Genomic DNA, 24,478 nt, shown 5'->3' on the forward strand with positions numbered 1-24,478 from the left:
ACTTGCTGACTTCCTCATTTCTTTCTCCATTATGGTACACTAATTTCTCAGGAGCTTCCCTGTCTGTATTTCCTTTGAGAACCATAATCTTTGTCTTGCTAGGATTAAACTTAAGTCCTCTGTTATTACTGATCTCGTTAACTTTGTCAAGAATTTGTCTTACTTCTTTCTTGTCATTACAGAGGATTACAGTATCATCAGTATGTCTCAGATTACTGATCAATGTACCATCTATCGTAATTCCTGTCTTGGGCTCATCCAACTTCATGCATGATGTCCTAAACAAGTGAGGAGAAAGTAAACATCCTTGCCTAATTCTCTTTCCAACCTGAAGCCAATCAGTTAATCCAACTGATTGACTTCAGGTTTATCATGACTATTTGCTCCCTGTTCAAGTTAGCTATCAACCTGAGAATGTGTTGAGGAAAATCCATTCTTTTCATTACTTCCCACAGTTAAACATGCTGAACACAGTCAAAAGCTTTAAAATAGTCTAAGAAACACATTACCATAGGGAGTCTAAATTATTTATACTTTTCTATGATTCTTTCTAAGGTGAAGGATCTGATCTCTGGTATCCTTACGTTTTCTAAAACCTGCTTGTTCCTCTGGCATCTCTATCTCAACTTTAGCCTCAGTCCTGCTTAGCATGATCTTCAGTAAATCTTGCTTGAATGAGATATTGAACTAATAGCTCTATAGTTCTTTCAATCCTTCATATCTTCCTTCTTATGTAGTGGTATGAAAACCACCTTCTTCCAGTATCCAGGCAATGATCCTGTCTCCCATATCCTTGTAATCAATCTATTAAACACCGTTATCCCTCCATCCCTTATGGTTTTAATTAACTTTGCTGGGATTCCATCTGCACCTGGGGCCTTATTACTGTTAAGCTGCTTAACTGCTCTTTCAACTTCATGCATAAGTAGAGGAGGTTCGAAATCGACATTTTCCTGGTGAGAGGGGTGACTCCAAATTTTCTTTATCCACTCTGTTGTAGTTTCTCACAGTATTCTTCCCATCTGTTTTTGATTTCCAATTCTTCTGTTAGTAGCGTTTCATTTCTGTCTTTGATGACATTCAATTTAGGTTTAAACTTTATACAATGGGATGATTTTGCCTCTTTCCACTCCATTGGAATAACATGTATATTGGTATGCTTTATGGAAAGGATCACCCATGTGACAAACTTTTTTGTTTACATTTCAGTAAAGGATTAAAAATATAATTTCTTTCAAGTATAATTTACTTTGTAATCAAGTGAAAAACCCTCAACTATCTCTAATCCAGAGTATTTTAATAATATAGTGATATACCATTTTGCTATTTGTATATGGAAAATGACTTCTGTATTGATTCAGCATTAGTATTTTTCCAAGTCTAACTCTGACTGAGACCTCAAAGTTGAAACCAGTTTGGATACTAATCCTTCCCATAATGCATAGTGGTCTGTGTGAAAGAAGTGCGCTATGCACTATAGAATACTGAGATGGTTGGCTGAGTCGTTAGCATATATGCTCTCCAGCCAAAGGCTGCGAGTTCGAATCCCGCTGTGGGCATAGATGTTTCTGATTGTCTGTGAAAATACTATTGGTAATGGTGGTTGACGGTAGATGGCATTGGTGTAGATGATGAAGGTAGTTGCAGTTGGTGGACTGGTAGAGATGGAGAGTTATAGAGTAGATACCCTCTCTCAATGAGTCTTTGGACTCCCTGGAGGTGTTATATAATAATAATCGATGTGAAATCAAGTAGCCTCATAGAGATACTTCACATGAATATAATTTGTCAAGTATGATTTAATTTACTTCCATGGAATGACACTCACTCAGCTGTTTTCCTTCATGTGCAGTCTCTCATTTCAAATGCTAAATGGGATGATCAATATTTTTATGTCACCTTGCTTGGAGCATTGTTTTCATTCTTCTGATCTTACCGGAGAATCCATCAATGACAATTTGAAATTTCCATTTCCCATTCCATTAAGTTCTCATCAACAAGTATGGTTGCATCAATTTACCAGAGATGTGGGAGACTATCATCTGAACTAATTAAGACCTAATTGCAGACTTCTCTAAATTAACTTTGTAGTTATCTGACCTATGTAAGGACAAATAATGACAGTTACAATTTAATTTGTTTCTGTGATTATTGGTTCAGTGCTATGTGTCACAGTTATCATTGTGCTCTGATGCCAAGTAGAAAACCAACAAAATATTAATGAGTTTAATAAATGTATTTTTTTCCTCTTAGTGTTAGTTATACCATTAAGCATTTCAGAAACAAGCATATACCATTAAAAGCCAAACAAAACATAATAATAACGAAAGCGGATAAAGGCAGTGCCACTGTTGTCCTTGACAGGTCAACATACATACTGCAAATGAACCAACTAGTAGCCAATAACAACACATATAAAATGGTAAATTATAACCCAACAAAAAGGATAAAACAGAAAAACTACTGAAGTCCGTCACTTCTTGGCCACCAGACACGGTTAAAAAACTCGAACCCCACTACGCCTGACCCCACAGAATATATGGGGTTCCAAAAATACACAAACAAAATGTGCCCCTTCGACCAATCGTGGAAGGAATAGACAGTCCCAATTACCACCTAGCCAAGAAATTAGCAGCAACACTCAAGGAGTTGGTAGGTCATTCCCCCTCCTACATAAAAAACACACAACACTTCATAAACAAAATCAAAAACATAACACTCGACAAAGACGACTTATTAGTCAGTTTTGACATTTCTGCCCTTTTCACTAATGTACCCATCAATGACGCAATTCTCCTACTACAGAACAAATTTCCGCCCGACATTACAGCCCTCTTTGCCCACGTACTAAAGGCCGGTTACTTCGTGTGGCAAAACAAATTCTACCTACAAAAGGAAGGTACAGCCATGGGCTCACCATTACCCCCCCCCCCCCAATCTAACTTCTACATGGAAACCTTTGAGCAAAGGGCTCTTGATTCCGCCACGCTACAACCGACAGTCTGGCTCAGATACGTTGACGACATGTTCACAATCTGGCCGCACGGGTGACAAATGCTAAACACATTCCTCAGCCACCTAAACAAACAACACGAACGCATACAATTTACCATAGAAATCGAAAACCAAAATTCGCTCCCGTTCCTAGACACACTAGTTACATGTCTTTCTTCAGGCAGTCTTCCTTCACGATCTACCAAAAGCCAACACACACTGGCCAATACATACATGCGAATTCATACCACCACCCAGCACAAAAATATGGAGTCATTAACACCCTTAAAAACAGAGCCACAACTATTTGCTCTAACCAGCAAGCCCTGAAACAAGAACTAAAAATCATTAGTGACACATTCATAAATAATGGCTATAACAAAATTATTGTCAATAAAATACTCTATAAAACCACAACAAAAATGAATCTAGATTACAGTAAAACCATAGCCATCCCATACATTAAAGGGTTATCAGAAAAAATCAACAGAATCCTACAACATTATAACCTCAATGCCACCTTTATACCACCCACTAAACTTAAAACCATATTCAGCTCCTCTGAGGATCCTCTCCTCCCATTAGCACATCCTGGAGTCTATTGCATCTGCTGCACCTGTAACTTACCGTACATTGGTGAAACAGGACGGACAATCCCTATACGCAAGAAAGAACACATTAGACACATTAAATATAACCATTATGGTGAAGCAGGCCTCTCAGACCACGCACTTAACACCTTACACCAAATCAACTGGAAAATCACCTGCTCCTTATACTGCACAAAAACCTGGTACGAAAGAAAATTTAAGGAATACTGTGAAATCCTGATAAACCACCCAAATATCAATAACAAAGATGGTATGAAAATTCCAAGGATCTGGATGGCACACGTTCAGCCAACCTAATATGAAAGATTCAACATAAGTCAGGACTCTAGCCAATCTGCTAGTATTAGAAACCATTCCACTCCAACTGGCTGGAATAATGTTAATATATGCATATAGTAGACAACACAAATAATAGGACTCTAGCCTTGATGTATAATTTTTTATTTTTAATTTGTATTTTTTTTTTTTCCCACCAGAGGTTAGGCCAACAATTGTGGTAGCGGTTGGTCAGTGTCTTTAACAAACCAGGTTGATTGTAGTATAGCTTGTTTCTTGTGTATATTTGTATGCTCCAGAAGATAACCTTGACATAAAGGTCGAAACGTCGAATTGTAGATTTTAGTTATATTAAACTAAAGTTTTTATTCAAACACGGTAGTTGTCTCCATAATTTTCAAAAATGCATGAAGACTAGATTTTTTGTTGGATAGTAGCAAGTGAGTGGAATGGATTGTGGATTGTTGCATCCTTAACTGTTTATTTTATCTTTTGATCTGGTACTTATCCAGTTCTGCTAATTGGATTTCTTTTTCTGTTAATGGTACCAGTCTCAAACTCTACTCATGTTTAGTTGGGATTTTTCCATTTGCTGACCTTTCACTGTTGCTCTTGTTCCCTGATGCAAATAGCAGAACCTTGTTTACATCAGGAAAAAAGATAGATGGCCAATGCTCCATCCAGTAGGAGATTTTCTTATTGTACCATCATGTTATATTGGTTTAAGCCAATAAGAATGCAATTTGATCAGCTAAATCCCAAATTGTCAGCTCTGGAATAGTGTGAATCGACATTCACTCTGTTTCTGACAGAATAAATATGATTAATGTTGAAAGTTTATTTTTCACTTGGTCAGACTAAATAAATTTAGTTTAATCCTTTATCTAAGTGTGTGCAAACAAAGTTTGCGCCTGAAAGTATCTTCAGGACTGGGGTAAAGTGGTACAACATCAGGCAACTCCTTGCAAAGGTGGAGCAAGCTACCAACACTCCTATCTGGCCATTCCCTTAATGCATAACATTATACATATTCGCAAGGAGATGTGTTTTGCATTATGGGAGATACCGAGATAGGAGTATTGGTAGCTTGCTCCACCTTTGCAAGGAGTCGCCCGGTGTTGTACCACTTTACCCCAGTCCTGAAGATACTTTCAGGCGCAAACTTCGTTTGCACACACTTGGATAAAGGATTAAACTAAATTTATTAAAATATGATTAATGGAATTCATCTACCATCAGACACATTTCTCCAATACCAATAATCTTTGATATTGTTAGGTTATTTACTAAATAAATCTATTAAATTTAATACTGATAAATTTTTCTTTCTTAATGTGTATGTACATAATCACTGCAACAGTTACAAACAAATGTTATATTAATGTTAACTTGTGTATATTTAGAAAACAGCTTTTCTGCACTATCATAATAGTGTGCAATGTAAAAATGAAACCTTTTAATTTTCAAGAATATGCATAGCAAAATTCTGTTTTCATCATTTGCTGTTTCGTATTAACTCTTTCTCTAGATTTTGTGAATTGGCCAAACAATGTGGAATGGATATTTTTAGAGTATTTGATTCTCTCAATTACCTTCCTAACCTTTTTCTAGGAATGGAAGCTGCTGGAAAAGCAGGTAAATAAAAATATTGATTTTCTTATCAAAAAGTCTCATCAAATATTTTAAAAGTATTTTAATTTGAATATTTTATCTGTAGTTTTGTGAAAAGGTTAGAGTAATCATAACAGGTGCAATAACTGTTTATCCTTGTTGAAAAAAAAAAAAAAAAAAAAAGATTGAGAATTAAAGTTTATGAAGTGTCCTTCATAGTAATCATTATTGTTAAGATGAAAAGCCAAACGGCTATTTTTTCTGGTGTGGTTGATAAGTAAAGGAGATAAAAATCCCTTATTGTTTTTCAGCCAGTATGCGAAACTAAGATCGAAAACTACGATCTAAACGTTTCATGCCGACGAACTGTCGGCAGATCCAAGCGTAATCCGGTGGATGCAACTCGCTTGGATACTGATAATTGGATAATGAAAACAATAAGGGATTTTTATCCCCTTTACTCAGTAACCATTATTATTATTACATGACCCCTCCAGGGAGTCCTATGACTCATCGAGAGAGGGCATGTCTCCACCCAATTCTCCAACTACAATCATCATTTACACCAGTGGCCGTCCGTGAAGTTTTAAGTGGGGGTGCTGCCTATACAAAATAATTTTTTTAAAAATATTTTTTTTAAATTTTGTATAGGCAGCACCCCCACTTAAAACTTCACGGGCCACCACTGATCTACACCAATGCCATCTACCACCACCAGTAGTATTTTCACAATTACGAACATTCATGCCCATGGTGAGTTTTGAACCCTCAGCCTTTTGGCTGGAGAGCAGATACGCTAGCCACTCGACCAACCAATCATTATAGTGAATGAATAATTTTACTTGAATGACTAATATTGCACCCAATCTTTTGATTATTTCCATATAGTGAGCTTATAACAAGCTAGAAAATGTGGCATAATTGAATTTGACTTTGGCTTAAAAAATAAATAAATGTAATAACATTATGCCATTTTAAATTAAACTTGCCAAGAAATTATATCCTTGTTAATCCTCCATCCAAGTGTAAGCAAACAAAAGTTTGTGCATCAAGTATCTTCACAACTAGGCTGCTTATCTATAGGAGGCAATTGCTTTGGTATCCGATAATGCAAAGCACACATCCTTTCAAATGCGTATAATGCCATGCATTAGGGGAAGGCCACTATCCAGACAGGTTTTGATCTTCATTGAGATCTCAACATCAGTGGGAGCCAGATCCACAAGAGATACCATGGTTGAAGTAATGCAGAAGTCATATCACCCATATACAAGTAGTGAAAAGGTGTAACACCTTATTAAAATACTCTGGATTAAAGCTAGCTGTAGAATATTTTTTTTTCACTTAGTTATAAATTAAATTAAACTTGCGTTCCATTCAAAGGTTTATAAATGTTTTTGCTCCATTCATGGGACAGTTAGACGAAAATTCTTCCAGCAATGGTAGCCATATTTATACAGTACCCACTACATCATAGCAGTTGGAGATTGGAATTATATTGAAAACCTCACACATTAGGCAAAATAGGAAGACACCCCAAAAGTGGAAAATTGGATATGCAAGGTTAAAAAATCTCTTGATGCTCAGCTAGCAGACATATATGGAGGATTCACAACCCTAATCTCCAGCCTTACACATACATGAATCGAGATATTGCACCTGTCTTAATCAATTTTATATCTCTTCTTTCCTTATAATTAGGGTAATTCAGATAAAAACATCTTGAGATCAACATGTCAGATCACAATCCAGTTCTACTTAAATTCTGCAGCATGGAACAAGTACAGATCAGTTCCAGGCCATGGAGACTTCCACCAAATTTTCCATTGGTCTTTGCAATCAAACTTGGAATCCTCTGTTCAAAGATGATACCTGGAATTGGGATATGTGGTTAAAATTCAAACATGATGTAAAACAGAATATAATTGAATGGGGAAAAGAACAGGCTTTTACTCAAAAGAAAAAAAAAGTTGAAAGACCTGTATAAAGAGAAGGTGGTTCATAGCAAACCAATGCAATGAAATAGATTAAAATAAGAATACAGCATCTCTTAGCAGATAGCCCTTCAACTGCATTCTTCAATAGACAGTTCATTCACCAAATTCTGGGAAAAAAAAAAAAAAAAACTATCGCCCAAATCTGCATTAATGGAAAAGACGACATGTCCACCACCCAAGTCATCTTTGACTCCTTTTAAAAACACTATAAAAATTTGTCTGAATACAGTAGTTAATGTGGGAAATTATAACTATTGGAACATTAATGGCTTTCTTAATATCCAATAGACCCAATATAGCAGCTGAATTTACAACAGCCTATGAAGAATGCCAGACAAAGAAATCCCAGGACTGGTGGTCTAGGGTTATAACTTTATCACGAGGCCTAGGATTTTATTTTTTCCATTCTAGTTATACTGTTTAATTCTTTTTTTCTCTACAGGACACATACCAAGTGAATTTGTCGCAGGCCATACCATCCTCATCCCAAAACCTAATAGAGATCATCATCATCATTATCCAATTCCTGCCATGTACCCTCAAGGGGTGTACAGGATATGACAGTACTACATGAAAAAATTACATCATTACTAACTTCCTATCTACAATTTTCCTCCAAATCAGTCTGTTACTTGTCAAGACTCCAACATTATCAGATCTTATATTTCTATCGTCTAAGGCACTTTGTACCGTATCAATCCACCTATATCTTGGTCTTCCTCTGGGTCGTTTTCCTGCCAACCTGGCAGAGAACACTTGTTTTGCTAATCTTTCCTCTCCCATTCTATTTAAGTGACCATACCATCTGAGATTAGCTCTGCTAACGCATTCCTGGATGCTGACAATGTCAAGTTCTTTCCTAATATACTCATTTTTAATATGATATTGCCATTGATGCCATCTGTTCACGCCTCTAATCTTTCTCAGGACTCTCATATCTGCGGTCTCTAGTCTTTGGTCAAGTGTTTTACTTCTGACCCAGCTCTCAGATCCATAAGTTAAAATTGGTTTGAACACAGTCTTGTATACAGCTAATTTAGTGTTCCGACTAATTTCTTTCTTATTCCATATGAATTTATTCAATTGACTTCCCACGATACCAGCTTTGCTGATTCTGTTGTCTATTTCTATATTTAGTTTACCATCTTCAGTAAAAATTGTGCCTAAGTAGCTGAAATGTTTTACTTGTTCCACAGGTTCTCCATTCACAACACAGTTGACATTTTCAATGATTCTGCCTATTTTCATTGTCTTTGTCTTTTTATTGCTGACCTTCATACCATATCTATTACAACAGCTATTCAATTTAGTCAGAGAATCTTGCAGACTTGTAGCGGATTTATTTAGAAGTATAACATCATCCGCATAAAGCAAAGAGCTGACATTAACATCTCCAATTTTTATATCAGGTTTAATACCACATTCCTTCATAATGTGATCCATATAGATAATGAATAACAGAGGGGATAATGTACATCCTTGTCTCACACCAGATTTAACATTAAACCATCTTCCTGTACTTCCTTCAATTCTAACTGCTGACTCACAACTCAAATAAAGACTAAGTATTGCTTGATATAATGCCCCATTGACACCATATAACTGCAGCGTATTGAATAGCTTCTCTCTTGGCACCTTGTCATATGCCTTTTCCAAATCGACAAAACTTAAATACAGATCTTTGTTATATTCTCATGCTTTCTCGACTATTTGTCGTAAAGTGAAGATCTGATCCTGACAGCCTCTATTTGGCCTGAATCCAGCTTGTTCTTCACCAAGCTTTTCTTCCACAATTCTTCTCAACCGTTTCTCAAGTATACTTGCATAGATCTTGCCAGGAACACTCAGTAGGGAAATACCTCTGTAATTCTCACATTCAGTTTTATTTCCCTTTTTATATATGGGTACTATGAGAGCTCTACTCCAATCATCGGGAATTCGTCCCTCTGTCCAGGCTTTCTGAACTATGCAGTGCAGCCACTGTAAGACTCTTATACCACCATACTTCAGCATTTCTGGTCGAATATCATCTACTCCTGCTGCCTTTCCACATTTCAAGCCTTTGATGGCTTTTTCTACTTCAAGTATGTATATATGTATTCCTGACTGCATGCCTGGTCAGTGTTTTTTATCACTGTGCTGTCATCACTGCTTGTTTCATTTAGCAGTTTTTCAAAGTAATTACTCCATACTTCAAGGATATCTTTTTCTCCTGTTTTCATTTCACCTTTATCATCTCTAATTCCTTTTACAGCACTCTTTCCTCCATTCCTAAGCTTCTTCAACAACCTCCAGAATATTTTGCCACCTTCTTGATATTTATTTTCTATATTCTTGCCAAAGTCCTCCCATGACTTTTGTTTAGCTAGTTTTACACACTGTTTAGCTTTCTTACATTTGTCTCTGTATTCTGTAAGAGTAAAAGCTGACTTATTTGCCAGGAACTTTTGATATGCTTTCTTCTTTTCCTTCACTGCCTCTTTAACTTCCTGTGTCCACCAGGGAGTTCTGATTTTTTTATCTTTGCACACAACCTCACCACATGCCTCTCTGGCAGAATCAATCAATGTTTCCTTCAGAGTTTGCCACTGAATCTCCAAGGTTTGATTCCTGTTCTCAAACTCTTTCATTTTCTTTTCAATAATATTTCTGTATTTTAGTCTACAGTTTACATCTGAGAGCTGCTCAACTTTTATTCGCTTTAAAACTTTCTTACATGTTATTCTTTTCAATATGAAATTCAATTTTATCCTGCTCAAGACTAAATAGTGATCACTTCCAATTTCAAATCCTCTGTACACTCTGGTGTCCTGCACCAGGGAGAAAACATCACTATCAACAATAACATAGTCAATGAGACTTTTCTTATTCCTAGCCTCTTCTCTCCATGTGAATTTGTGCATATTTTTATGTTGGAACATGGTGTTAGTAATAACCAGTCCATGTCCTGAGCAGAAATCCAACAGGTATTTGCCATTATTATTAGCTTTGCTCTTTTCTCCAAATTTTCCCAAAATATTTTTGTATGTCTCACAATCATTTCCTACTCTACTATTTAGATCGCCAACAAGGACCAACTTTTCCTTTTTCATTGTGTCAGTTGCTTTTTCTAAAGCCTCAAAAAATTCCTCCACTTCTACCTTAGTAGAACCTTCTGTGGGACCATAGGCACAAATAAGTCTCATTGTCCAGTTCCCCATTCTCATATTTGCCCACATTACTCTACTTGAGACTGACTGCCATTCAAGAAGATTAGCCTCGTATTTTGTGTTGAATACTATGGCTACTCCTTCTTTTCCTTGATTGTTATTGCCTGAATATAACATTTTGTATTTATTGCTCAGAAAGATCTCACCAGTTTTGGTCTTTTTTGTTTCAGTCACCCCTATTATGTCGATCTGGTACTTATCTAATTCCTCAGCTAGCTCCATTTCTTTGCCATTCAGGCTTCTTACTTTGATAGTACCGATCTTTAACTCTGGTGATGTTGAGTTGGGATTTGTTTTCAGATTTGTTCCAGTAGCTGACTTTTCGCTGTTCGCCCTGGTTCCCTGGCGAAAACAACGGGGGCCTTGTTTAACCGGGCGACGCCCCAGCCGGCATGAAATTTTGTCATGTTGTACCATCATTTTTTATTTTGGTTTAACCAATAAGAATACAATTTGGTCGGCTAAATCCCAAATTGCCAGCCCATCCTCGTTCGTTTAGTATCAAAGTAGATACCCAACAGGGTGCACCACGAGAAGGTGAGGATTGGACATTAGGTCAGAAGCCCTGGTCGGTTCTCCGCATTCCTTTAAAGGCTATGTGGAGGTCTCCTCTCAGTTATACAGCTTTGACCCTTAAGCACCCCCTAATAGAGATCATAACTTAATAAAGAGTTGATTGGTTGAGTATTATTGATTGGAAAGGTACCAAGTCCCTACACTACACCAAAACCTGGTTCTAGAGGAAATTTAAAGAAGCATGTGAAATGCTCAAACACAACCCATACGTAATCCGAACAAAAATGATGGTCTAACCATTCCAGAAATGTGGAGGACTATTTACAACTATTATAGCAACGAGAACAAACCAAAGAAAAATCTCAATACAAGAAGATTTGAAGTTTTTTTTTTTTAACATTCAGTAACAACCTGAACGGTACAAGTCCAGAAAAAAATTTTAGTATAGCAACCTGAACTGTACAAGTCATGCAGAAAAGCCTAGTACGGGAGGACTTTAGCAGGTTTTTTTTTTTTGCCACCAGAGGTCAGGCTAAGTAAAAGATCAATTAACAGCATAGATTCAATTTACCTTTGTAGAGAGCAAGAGCATGTAGCATGTCTTCATATACACATGTATTTCTCTAATGATCACCTCAATACAGGGGTCGAAACGTCGTTATTTTATTAATAATAAGTAAAATAATCATTTCAGCACGTGTGTTTTCTGTCCCTAAATTCGTAAATATGAAAGAGATGGAGGCCTATAAACAGGCTCAAAGTAGGAATGACATAATTAAAAGCACACAGGTGTATGGAGTTTTAGGCCGAACAGTAGAATTTAATCTGTTTCTGCTATGCGATCTACTATGTCTAGTTAATATGAAAAAGTAGCCAATGGTAGTGCCATCAGTGGACCTTACTCAAACATTTGACAATATCTGGCATGCCTTTTTGTTTCACATTCTTCAGAAGTTGGTGTGGCCAGAAGGCTGCTATCCATTATTCATGAAGCCTATGCTACTCAACTACCTGACTCCTGGTTAATAGGTTCCTATCAGGCCTGGTAAAAATGCAAAAAGCAGTCAAGCAAGGTTGTCTTCTTAGTCTGTTGCTCTTTGCATTGGTTCTTGAAAACCTTTCTTGCAGGAAGTTTACAATACATGCTATGTGAGGGATAACAGTTTCATCAAGTATTAAGGGAAAATAAGGAGCATATGCTGATGATGTAGTAGGCACTTTGAAGAATAATGATTCCATATACATATTTTTTGGTATTTTGGAAAAAATCAGCAAAATCAGTCGATTAACTGCCAGTGCCTACAAGACAAATTTAAAAGTTTTTGTAAAGCAGGATCTCGAAAGCATTCCCTTTTGGTCAATCACTAAGAGAGAACCTCTCACTACACTTGGAATTCTCTTCTCCACTTACCCAGTATTACCAGTTCAAGAACTTGTATATAAAAACAGTGAAGCCTTAGAAGGCTGGGAAAATTGAGCCACTTTCCTTTTCTTCTAAAGACATAGTACATAAAACCATAATCTTTATTGGTCAGTTGTTTATAGTAAATATTACAGACATTATAGAAATTGAAGAAAAGCAATTTAACTTCTTGATACTGGTCCAGCCAGTACCAAAAAGTTAAAAAGGAATTTCTGGAGGCTTTGGGCTTCCAATATTAAAATTCTGCTATTTGAGCAATACAGCTTCAGAAATTCATAAAATGTTGCAGACCAAATACTAATGTGCAGACTTTCTCCATTATTATCTGGGTTTGCATCTCTTGCTATTTGGAGAATGATTATAAACATCCAAAAGCTGAGATTGCTCCTGAATATTACAACATTCTTTGTTTAACTCTAAGATTGCTACAACATTCTGCATTGACATGCTTTCTGTTAATGAAAGCAAAACTTGATATAAAGTCATCGTTAACCTCTTTTGATTTTTTAACAATACTTGTGACATAATGATTAGAAATATATACATGTTTGCACAAGAAATATTTTGCAAATTAAACATTATTCTTGTGCAAACGTGTATATATTTTTAACCTCTTTTGCCATGAATATCCACAGTTGGGTACTGACAATAGCACTTTGTTTCATTACTTATTGAGGTTCCAAGGATACCCTGACAGGATGGATCTTACATGGGGTATTGCATATGGTCACCTTCCAGTAAATGCCATCAAATGGAGGTACTTTAACAGTGAAAGTCCAGTCTGTAACATCTGTTACAGATTGGAAATGGTAAAACATGCATTGCATTCTACATCTGCCCCTTTCCCTTTCATATTTGGAACAGATTATCTAATGTAGGGCACTCAGTTACTACTACTTTTGTAATATCCCCTACCTGTCAGAAATGAGTAGAAAATTTTAATTTTTATGATTAATGAATTAAAATATCACTTATGGAAAGTTAGGAAAAAACATGGATTTGATAACCAGAAATTTGACATACAAATGCTTTACAATATTATATTATGGAATTATTATTGTTCAGGGTGATGATTTTTGTATTTAGAAATAAGCATTATGGGGGATACCAAATTTTCAGCTAGGTGGTGGAGACCATCCACATTATGCAGTATTCACCAGAGAGATAAAATTCTGTCTATTTTTACTATGAGAGGCCTCTTTTTTTAAAAAAAAAATATAGTTCCATCATCTTAGTTCAGTGTGGTATTATGGTCATTTGCAGGAATGACTGGTGAGCAATCCTAGGCAGAAAAGGCTAACTCAAGGCAATTAATTTAGATATCACCCCCTGGTCATCTTTGCACTTTGGTTTCAGTTAGTCTTTTTGTTCAGCTGCATGAGACTGAAAAATAAAAAACAATATAGCTTTGGCTATGTGATATAAAAGAGCTGAGGCCTTTTTTCTATCTCTCATACTATCCATCTGTCTTTTCATTCTCGTAATACTATCAGGCTCTCCTGCACCCCTATACTAACCATTCTAAGCATATGATGAATCCCTTTTACTTTTTCACCTCAAGGGTAAAAACCAGACTGGGTAGCCTTTCCATAATGCATAGCATTATGCACTCCTGAAGAGATGTGTGCTTTGCATTATGGGAGATGCTAATGCAATTAACTGAAGTCATTAGCATTTATATACAAGTAGCCTAGTTATGAAGATACTTCATGCATAAACATTGTTTCTTACACTTGGATAAAGGATTAAACAATAATATCATTTCTTGGTAAATTTAATTTATATCTAAGTCAGGGATTGGCAAAGTGGTCGACATCGACCCCTGGGGGTCGATGTGGCTATCCAAGGGGGTCGATAAATGTCTAGAGGTCAAAAGGGAGTTTAAGTTTTTAATGTTCTTTATAAATTTCTTTAAGTATTTTCTTTAAATTTCTTTAAATATTTCTTATCAAGAAGCAGTAATGAAAAGGGTGAAGGAATTATTAAATTCCTTCACCCTTTTCGAAATCGAAGTTTTCGAATCGAAGTTTTTGAGCATTGCTGCTCAAAAACTTTGATTGTACGAAAAATATTTTCAAATTGTTTCTGTGAAATCTCTTTTGGCTGACTATCAGTGGTTAATTAAGAGGGAGATGTTAAATCCCATTTTATTTTATAGCTGGGTACGAAACTCGGGTCGAAATCCATCGACATCCATAGTTTCAATGCCAAAAAAACTATTGGCAGAACCAAGTGTAAATGATCACTTGGGTAGTACAACACCAGGGCAACTCCTTGCAAAGGTGGAGCAAGCTCCGGGTTTTACATTATGAGGGAATATTAAAGTTAGTGACGGAGCCTGCTCCACCTTTGCATGGAGTTGCCCTGGTGTTGTACTACCCAAGTGATCATTTACACTTGGTTCCGCCGATAGTTTTTTCGGCATTGAAACTATGGATGTCGATGGATTTCGACCCGAGTTTCATACCCGGCTATAAAATAAAACAGGATTTAACATCTCCCTCTTAATTAACAAATTCGGCCTATTATCTTTGTAATTAACAATATTTAACAATATATAGTACACCACTTCGGCAATTCAATAGTAGAGGTATGCAAGTTTCAGTTCACTTAAAACGTTGATATTCCAGGTCTACCTACTCACTGATGAGACCTCAAAAAAAGTTGAAACAGGTCTGGGTAGTGACCTCTTCTCATAATGTAAAACAGTATTATACATCTCTTAGGAGCTGGGTTTTACATTATGAGAGAATATTAAAGTTAGTGACGGAGCTTGCTCCACCTTTGCATCGAGTTGCTGTTGCCCTGGTGTTGTACTACCTGAGTGATCATTTACACTTGGTTCTGCCGATAGTTTTTTCGGCATTGAAACTCTATGGATGTCGATGGATTTCGACCCGAGTTTCGTACCCAGCTATAAAATAAAACTGGATTTAACATCTCCCTCTTAATTAACAAATTCACCGGTAAAATAGCCTTTTGGCTTATTATCTTTGTAATCAGTGGTTAAATTTTCTTCATATTCTTCGGGATCTTCCTGCTGTGCATCTAAATTTAGCAGATCGGAATCGCTCAATTCTTCAGAATGAGATTTAATTAACTCTTGAACGTTATGATTTAAATGGAGAAAGAAATGAAGGACGTACGAATTGGCTGCCAACACGTGAAGTCACGTGCTTTATAGATAAAATTTCCCAACTGTATACAAGCAAAATAGTTACCACTTTAAAAAATACAATGATCATAAAAGAGAAGTTAATTTTCCGATGTGTAATAATAAACGACTCATCTCAGAAGATGGATTGATTACCCTATCATCGGAACAGATTCTCCTTTTTGTAACATGCAGAAGTGTTGAAGAGTCTCGAATCTGTGGGTGTACTATAGCAGACGACATAAATTTTGGCGGTAAAAATTTGAAACATAGTGTATATGGAAGTAGTGTAGTATGCCATTAAAAATAACTTTGTAAAATGTTTTAAATCGGTAACTAAATTATTTCATTCTGGTGAGTGATTTTTTAAAATAGTTAGGCATAAAAATGTGTAGATAGAAAATTTTTAAAATCTGTAACATTTATTTTTAAGATGTATATAGGTGCACAAATCAAATTTTAGAGGCGCACTAATCGAATTTGGGTATCAAAAAATATGATGCACTAATCAAAAACCCACTAATCGGGGATTACTGTAATTATCTTATTTCTAAGTTCATAGATCCATAAGTTAAAATGAATTTGAACACAAGTCTTGTATACCACTAGTTTAGTGGTTTGACTAATTTCTCTCTTACACCATATAACTTTATTCCTCTTTTCCCTTACCATATCAGCTTTGCTCATTCTGTTATCTCCTCAAATTTGGTTGCTGTGTTCATTAAAATTGTACCCACAGATTGGAAATATTTCACTTGTCTGTATGTTCTTATGTATTTTCATAGTTTGCCTTTCTGATTTTCATACTAATTCTGTTACAGAAGTTACTTTTTTTAAAGAATCAGTGGATTTATTTGTACTTGCATTAGGACTGGATTAAGGGACAGGCTGACCGAGCACCCACCCAGGGTGCCAAAACTAAAGATTTGAGCAAATAAAAACTTATGAACAAAAATTGGGGTTTTCTCTTTAATTTAACTAAAATAGGTGATTTAAATGAATTAAGAAAGCATTCTATGGATTTGCATTCAATTCTTAATGATGAAAATAGTAGTGACATTGATGGGAACGAACTCTTTGAAGAAATTAAATCTCTATACAGTTGATCAATTCGCCATTAGAAACTTTACAAATTTTAAAAGCAAGCAATTTGCAAAATATAGTTTCAAATACATGGGTCACATTGAGAATTTTGCTGACAATTCCTATAATGGTAGCAACAGCTGGAAGAAGTTTTAGCAAATTAAAACTTATCAAAACATATTTGCAATTGACAACTGGGAGTGAGAGATTAAATTCTTTAGCTATTGAAGATGCTCAGAAAATAGACAATTAGTGAAAGAATAAAAGCTTTTGCAGATTTAAAATTAAAAAAAAAATATCTAAATTATAATTGATTAAATTAAAATTAGTGTGAAATTAATAATTTTTGTTTGTAATAATTTATGTAAGTATATCTGAGTGAATTAAAATGACAAGTAGAAATATTGAAGTTCTGAAATTATTAATAATTTGACAAATTACTTACAATTAGAAAGTACTTAAGTATAAAAAAAAAACTTAGGAAGATCACACACAGAATCTGCCTGGGGTGCAAAATTATCTGGTCTGTTACCACCTAGCATGATATCATCTGTATAAATAAAGAACTGACTTGAATATGTCCTCTTCTGATGCCAAGTGGATTGCCATTTTCCTTCATAATGTGATCCATAGTAGATGCTTACTATAGAGAACACCATTACAATAAAATGCACTATAACAAAATACAGAAAAATTCCAGCCTATGTTCCATAGAATGAATGCTATTTTACAACATAAAAAGCTCAAAAGCTTCACAGTAGCAAGCTGAATTTCCTATCTGGTAACATCACAGTCAATAGACAAAGCAAATGATGTATGTTGATAGCACACAAAGGAAAAATTGCCAGTAATAAAAGAAAGAAAATTTAGGGAAGCAGAACAAAAGAAATCACTGGACAAAGGAAATGTTGAGAAATCATACATTTGCCATCAGACTCCAAACCATTGGCAGGAACCATACATAAAGAACACATGACAACATGAAAAAATATAATTGAAGATGTTAGAATGAATTAGAAGACTGAAATTATAAAAATTAAAATTCAGAATTAACATTTAAGTTTTGAAATGTTGCATCAACTTAAACTGTCACTTATCTAAAATCTTCATAATGAAAAAATATATGCAGAATGTGCAATTAAAATTTGTTCTCTTTCCTATAGTCCAGAGGTCATCCCCTGGAAACTGTATAAAGAGGGTGTGAGTAGGGGAGTGAGAAGCAGGTTTTTTTCATGCAGAGTTGTGAATGATTGGAATGCCTTACCTGAGAGTGTGGTGCCTGCAGAGAATTTGAGTGTGTTTAAAGCATGGTATGATGATCTGTGTGTATGATAAAAGGACCTCCTATGAGTCTTTGACTCCATGGGGTCTTGGGTAATAAAAATTATATGTATATATATATGTTCTATAATTTTAATGACTTAAACCACTGAGATAATTAAGAATAAAGTTTAATAAGGACACAACTAGTTTCGTTGGTAAGCCAACTTTATCAGGTGTAAAAGTATATACAAAAAAGACTGACAGAAACAGTACACACTAACAACAACAACAGAGCTTTGTAGGCTCTGTGGGGAGTAGGTTTCTGTGGTTTAGCAGTTCTAAAGAAAGATTCCGGTATTACGACCACATGTTTATTAAGATAAATAAAAATAAACAAACCCGACAAGTTTCGTACGTCGTTTGACTTACATCTTCAGGGGTTAAAGGTAACTAAAAGTTTAAACACAAGAAATGAGAAATTACCTTTAATCCCTGAAGATGTAAGTCAAATGACATACGAAACTTGTCAGGTTTGTTTATTTTTATTTATCTTAATAAACGTGGTCGCAATACCGGAATCTTTCTTTTGAACAACAGAGCTATCAAAAACTGTGATCACACAGTTTTTGATAGCTCTGTTGTTAGCGTGTGTGTGTGTGTGTGTGTATACACACACACACACACTTGAGAATTTGAAGTTAGTGCTAAGCCAGATGCTCTATTTTTCCCTCTTCCAATTCTAGTAAACCAAAGAATTCTGATTTAAATGTATTTCACTCTGTGATAAACCTTGGAACCAATGTTCAGAACATGGCAAGAGTAGCATTCAATTCATTTTTCAGTTCATAATATAGGACTGTTTTGGTCTCAACCCAGAACTTTTGAATATTGTACATGCATTTATTTCTTGCATATTTGCATTCCCATGTGAAGTCTTGTTGGAACTGAAACCCATGCTTACATGGGTTTCAGTTGGATCCCTGAAGTTTACAAGGGGGGGGGGATGTAAAATTTAGTTTCACTTCTTGAAGTGATGCACTGAATTAACATCAGAACTGAAGCTTTAATTAACTGAGATCAAGGTCTGGTAATTGAATTTCCAGACTAACATTACAAATACTGTTATTTTTACTGTTATCATTAATGTGGTTAGCATATCTTTTGTCCAGTCATCAGACTACTCTTTCAAATCCCACTGTGAGCATAGATGTTTGTGATTGTTTCTAGATAAGAGATGAATTTCATCACCTGATGAGAAAATTCCATGTTTGTTCTCTAGAGCAGGTTTCTGGCCTATGTAAAAATAAATGAAAAAATACAAAAAAAAAAAAAAATATATATATATATATATATATATATATATATATATATATAAATGCCGGTCCTGTTGGCTGAGTGGTTATGGTATTGGGAGAAGACAATCATAAACATCCATGCCTATGCGGGATTCGAACCAGCAGCCTCTTGGTTAGAGAGCGAAATGGTTTGAATCCCACATAAGCATGGATGTTTGTGATTGTCTTCTCCCAATATGGACTGGGTCACCATGGGAGTAGAAGACCCAAAACCTCCCACTGGAGAGGCCTTCACCCTGCAGTGGGTAGAAAAATAGGTTGTTAATTTTTAATATAAGTAATGAAAAAAAAAACTTAGCCCACCCACAGTATAAATGTGCTTTTAGAACCTCTGGTGGGTGGGAACTAGATGCAAAAAAAAAAAAAAAAAAAAGTCAACATCAATTTGTAATAGTTTACACTAATAGCGAAATGGTAGTACAAAAGTGTGAAATTCACAATATAATTCTGTAATTTAGTCTACATTGCCTTCTGCTTACATGTCAGTTTTTCACAATAAACTTTCCATTATTAACTGTACTAATTATTTCTTTGTTTCTTATGAATTTACTATAGTAAAATTTGACTGTGAAAGTTCCTCTGCTTGAAACATAAGATTTTTACTGTGTAGGCACATATGAAAATGTGAAATTTATGAACTTTTTGCTAAGTCAGTTTAGCACCATCTGTGTGGAGATTTTTAATTATTGCAGACAATATAAACTTATTGAGGAGGATCTATTAATGCCGAAATGGTGGTTTTGGTGATCACCATTTTTGGCATTTATAGACTATATGAGTTTCAAGTATACCATGAAGAAATAGTATTTTAATGAAATTGTGCTTTTGGTTTTTGTGAGCTAATTGTTATATAACAGCACAGAAGTCTAATTTTTTCACTTACCATGAAATAAAATACAAACTGTCATGTAATTTAATACTTCTGTTTTAGAGCACTACTCTTAAGCATTATACTGTCTTAGTTCACCTTCTGCTCTTTTCTGATCCTCTCTGATGAAAGACCATTAAACAACTAAGTCAGTCATTCTCTCAAAGCATGGGAAGTCTTGTCTTTGTTTTTATTATATAGGCATCTCTACGGAGTCAGAAGACTCAACATGGGATACCACACTAACCATTATTCACGCATTACCTATCATACCTCTCCTTAAACTCATTCACTGTAAGGGTATTCAACTATTTCTGGCAATTCATTCCACTCATTTAACACTTTCCAAGCAAAACATTTCTCCTCTGCACTCTTACACAACTTCCAGAGGTAGCTGTGGTCCTCTGTTTGTTGTGTATTGAAAAATTTCTTTTGTGTCAATCTTATAGAACTTCTTTAGTAACTTGTAAGTTTCAGTCATGTCTCCTCTTTTTCGTCAGTCAACCAATCAACTATGGAATGTTTCCCATGAGGAAGCATTCTGTAGAATGCTTCCTCATGGGAAAGCTTGACAAGCTTGGTCACTTGTCTCTGGATCCTCTCCACCACCACCTGATCCTCAAGAAACCCAGGTAACCAAACCTTGCACAGTAGTCAAGATGCTGCCGAATCATAGCTTTATAAAGAGGAATAATAACCTCCATCTTTTACTTGTCAGTGTGCTTTTCAACATCCAAGTTATCCTTTGAGCAATTTTGCTAACTTCCGCAATATGCCCTCTAAATTTTAACTTTGTCCATAACTCCCAATTCCCTAGCCTCATCAATTGTACCTGTAGTTTATAATTGTGAGAGATGATATGCAATTTTCTTATTGTGAAATGCATAATACTCTTTACATTTTGTAACATTAAATTCATAACCATTATCCTTCACATTCAACTGCAAAATTATTTAACTGCCTCAATTTTGCATCTTCAGTAAATGACTGAAAACATCAAATAACTGAACTGTGTATCACATTGAGAGAACTATACTCCAGGAAATTGAAACTAGGAATTGGGGGAGGGGGACTTGGTTGAAGTTCAGAAGACATATTGCTGAGGTTAGCCAAGGTAACTCAGAGATAAGTTATCAGTATGAGACCTTGATACATCCATCTGGATTATAGTGCCCATGTCTAGTCACCTGTTTCTTGGCAATGTAGAAGTGGTGGAGAGGATCCAAAGTCAAGTGACCAACTTGGCGAGTGGTCTGTGGAATGTTAGATGATAGATTAAGGGTTTGTGGATTGAAAAAGTTTGTTGTTTTCAAGCTCAGTTCTTAACATATAAGTTACTTTATTTCAGGTAAAGTAAATTTGCTTCCACATTTTTTTCCCTTCTTTTTACCTCTGTAGGTGGTGTGGTTGAAGGTGCAATTTCTTACACTGGCGATGTGTCTGATCCCTCAAGAACTAAATATGATCTCAATTATTATTTAAAACTTGCAGATGAATTAGTGAAAGCTGGAACCCATATATTATCTATAAAGGTAAATATTTAAATTGTATTAATAAAAAGCAAAATATATATAAAAATACGTTCGTTAAAGTAAAAAATCACATTATGACAACCTCTGTTTGACCTAAACTCAGTTTCTTCTTTACTGATTTAATCTTAAATAATTTTTCTTAGCCTTTCCCAGGAAAAATTTATGGGAATATTCCTCTGTAATTCTGCCAACCTTGGTGGCTCGGTGTATAGCATGCATCAGTTTTTAGGCTGTAGATTTGAATCCCACTATGACATGGAATAATATGGATAAATGAATCTCATAGCTTGGCATGAGACTGCCATGCCTAGCCTCCCAATATTAGCTGACTGTTAGCCTCTACAGGTAATCATCTGTCACCTTACAGACAGACATCTGTCCCACACTGGTGTTGGATCAAAATTCCTTCTCTTTTGTGTTTACTAGCTGTTGGTTGACTCTTCATCCAAACATAAAGAATTTTTTTTTTTATACTGCGCCACTCTATGTTCAAATTTGCATGAGCAATGTTGAGGAATCAACCAATCTATATTATTAACTAACTTAATTTTAGGCCAAGGTTCTCTTTATTATATAAGGTTCCCACTAAGATTCGAAATATTATAATGAGCGGTGCAGTGAAAGAAATCAGGCAAACACTAGATTAAACTTAAATAAAAACATTTAATGCAGTGTCGCATAAATTTACATCAAAGCAAAGATATCTAGTATGGAAAATATAGTTAAACAATAATTAAGTTTTCATTGAGATACTAGCAAACTACTCAGCTGAGTATAATAACTACGATTAGAACTTATGCATACAGATTCTATTCTTCATTATCAAGGATTCCTATCACAACTTCACTCTAATCAAAGTTATTATTCAATATATGTTAAATATCACCTCAGTTTAACTATTCAGAACAGTTATAAAATATAAACCATCAGACATTCATTTGAAGATTTCAAAGTTCTATCAACCTAGCAGAATAGTTCACAGAAATTTCAGTTTCCAATATTACATTAAGGTTTCTTACAACAGGCTTCTCTATATCACACTTTCAGTCTTGAACCATTAATCCAAATGGTACGATATTTGGCACGTCAAGAGGGATTTGTCTCACTACATCACACATTCGATCTTGAATAGTTAAATACAGCAATAAGGATTAAATTATGTTCGCTAGAAATAGGTTTGCTACTTCACACTAGGCATAGAAAAGATAATCTTACTGGCATAAGCAGTATAGCTTCTTCACATCGAGAATCCTATGAACACACCTAAATTATTGTTGACTTTCACTTTGAGACTACGCAAACTTAAAGGAATCTTCTCTTTCCGTAACTGATTAATAGACTCGGGAGAATATATCTTTTTGCACTGGTTCAACTTAACTTCCAATTTCTTTCTTTTCTTATTCTTATTATCCCTTGTCCTGCATTATTCCAGTGCAAGGCGATAAGAAATTATAATAGAATTGGAACTCCGAAAAAGGTAAATCAAAGTGCAAAGCGATTCCCAGTCCTTCCTTCTTGCTTCCTACTTTTCCGCTTCTCTATATTCCTTCTCCCTTTATCGTTGTGTCCCTGGCTCTTATTTCTTCTCTCTTATAGTCAAGCCCTCATTTGTTTTCCTGCCAAAATTTGGTTCTAACTGGTTTAGCTCATATCGAACTGGCCTTGTGCATAGTATACAGCAACTCACACTAAGGCATGCACTAGGAGAAATTTGCATAATTTCTCACAACAACCAATCAAGTGTTATCTTAAGGAATTTCCTGGATACATTAAAATTGCACATATTACAGTTTTTAACATTATATTAAAGGAATTAAATTCACAAAATAAATGATATTTTAATAAACAGCTTTTCATAACTGTAATTTATCCCAAAAATATATAAATAAATAAATATTAATTAACATAACTTGAAAGAAATTACATAAATAGATTTTATATTATGAGCATGAGACTATTAGTTTAAAAAAAAAACAAATTTTGCTCAGGTAATGGTAGATTATGTTAGATTCTAAATGAAGTATTAATAAATTCCAATTCTGTTCATTCAGAATCCAAAACTGGGATTTGGACCTATGTCTGGTTGGTATAGATATGCTGTCCATTTCTGCGCAATTTTTAGACACATAACTATAATCAGTTGCATTTCATTTTTCTAGTCCTTTTTTCAAGTGTGTGGTACTACAGGGTGTCCCAAAATTCACGCAAGAAGTAATTTTGATAGAAAACACAGGTTTTTAATTAAAAATTGTAATTTCATATTGATTCAGTATAGGGTTATGCATGGAATAGCATATCGGGTGAATGGCCTCCACGGCTTTGCTGGCACATACTCACTCTTTTGTCAAAATTTTCCATGACCGTTTTGCATAAATGTGGCTGAATTTCGTTGATACAGCGCTCAATTTCCTCCTTCAAGGCGTGGGTGGTCGTGGGCTTGTTGGCAAAACCTTAGACTTCAAAAAACCCCAAAGAAAAAAGTCCAACGGCGTTAAGTCGCATGATCTGGGCGGCCAATTCTGATCACCAAAAGGGGAAATTACACGACCAGGAAATGACTCATGCAGTAATTGAATTGTTTCTCAG

The 24,478-nt window shown here is 35.3% G+C and overlaps 1 protein-coding gene across 2 annotated transcripts in view; it reads left to right on the top strand.

Annotated features, from left to right (window-relative positions):
- PCB (Pyruvate carboxylase) overlaps positions 1-24,478 on the top strand; it is a 553,291-nt gene that overhangs the window by 415,974 nt on the left and 112,839 nt on the right. For both annotated transcript variants that reach the window (XM_090392830.1, XM_090392839.1), the window contains 2 exons: positions 5,410-5,516; positions 21,759-21,892. In XM_090392830.1, coding sequence (XP_090248956.1) covers positions 5,410-5,516; positions 21,759-21,892 — 241 coding nt within the window. The remainder of the gene's footprint in view (positions 1-5,409; positions 5,517-21,758; positions 21,893-24,478) is intronic.

Source organism: Typopeltis vanoorti, chromosome 1 (genome assembly GCF_054136105.1).
Source record: "Typopeltis vanoorti isolate ZY-2024b chromosome 1, IOZ_Tvanoo_1.0, whole genome shotgun sequence".
Classification (NCBI taxonomy): domain Eukaryota; kingdom Metazoa; phylum Arthropoda; class Arachnida; order Uropygi; family Thelyphonidae; genus Typopeltis; species Typopeltis vanoorti.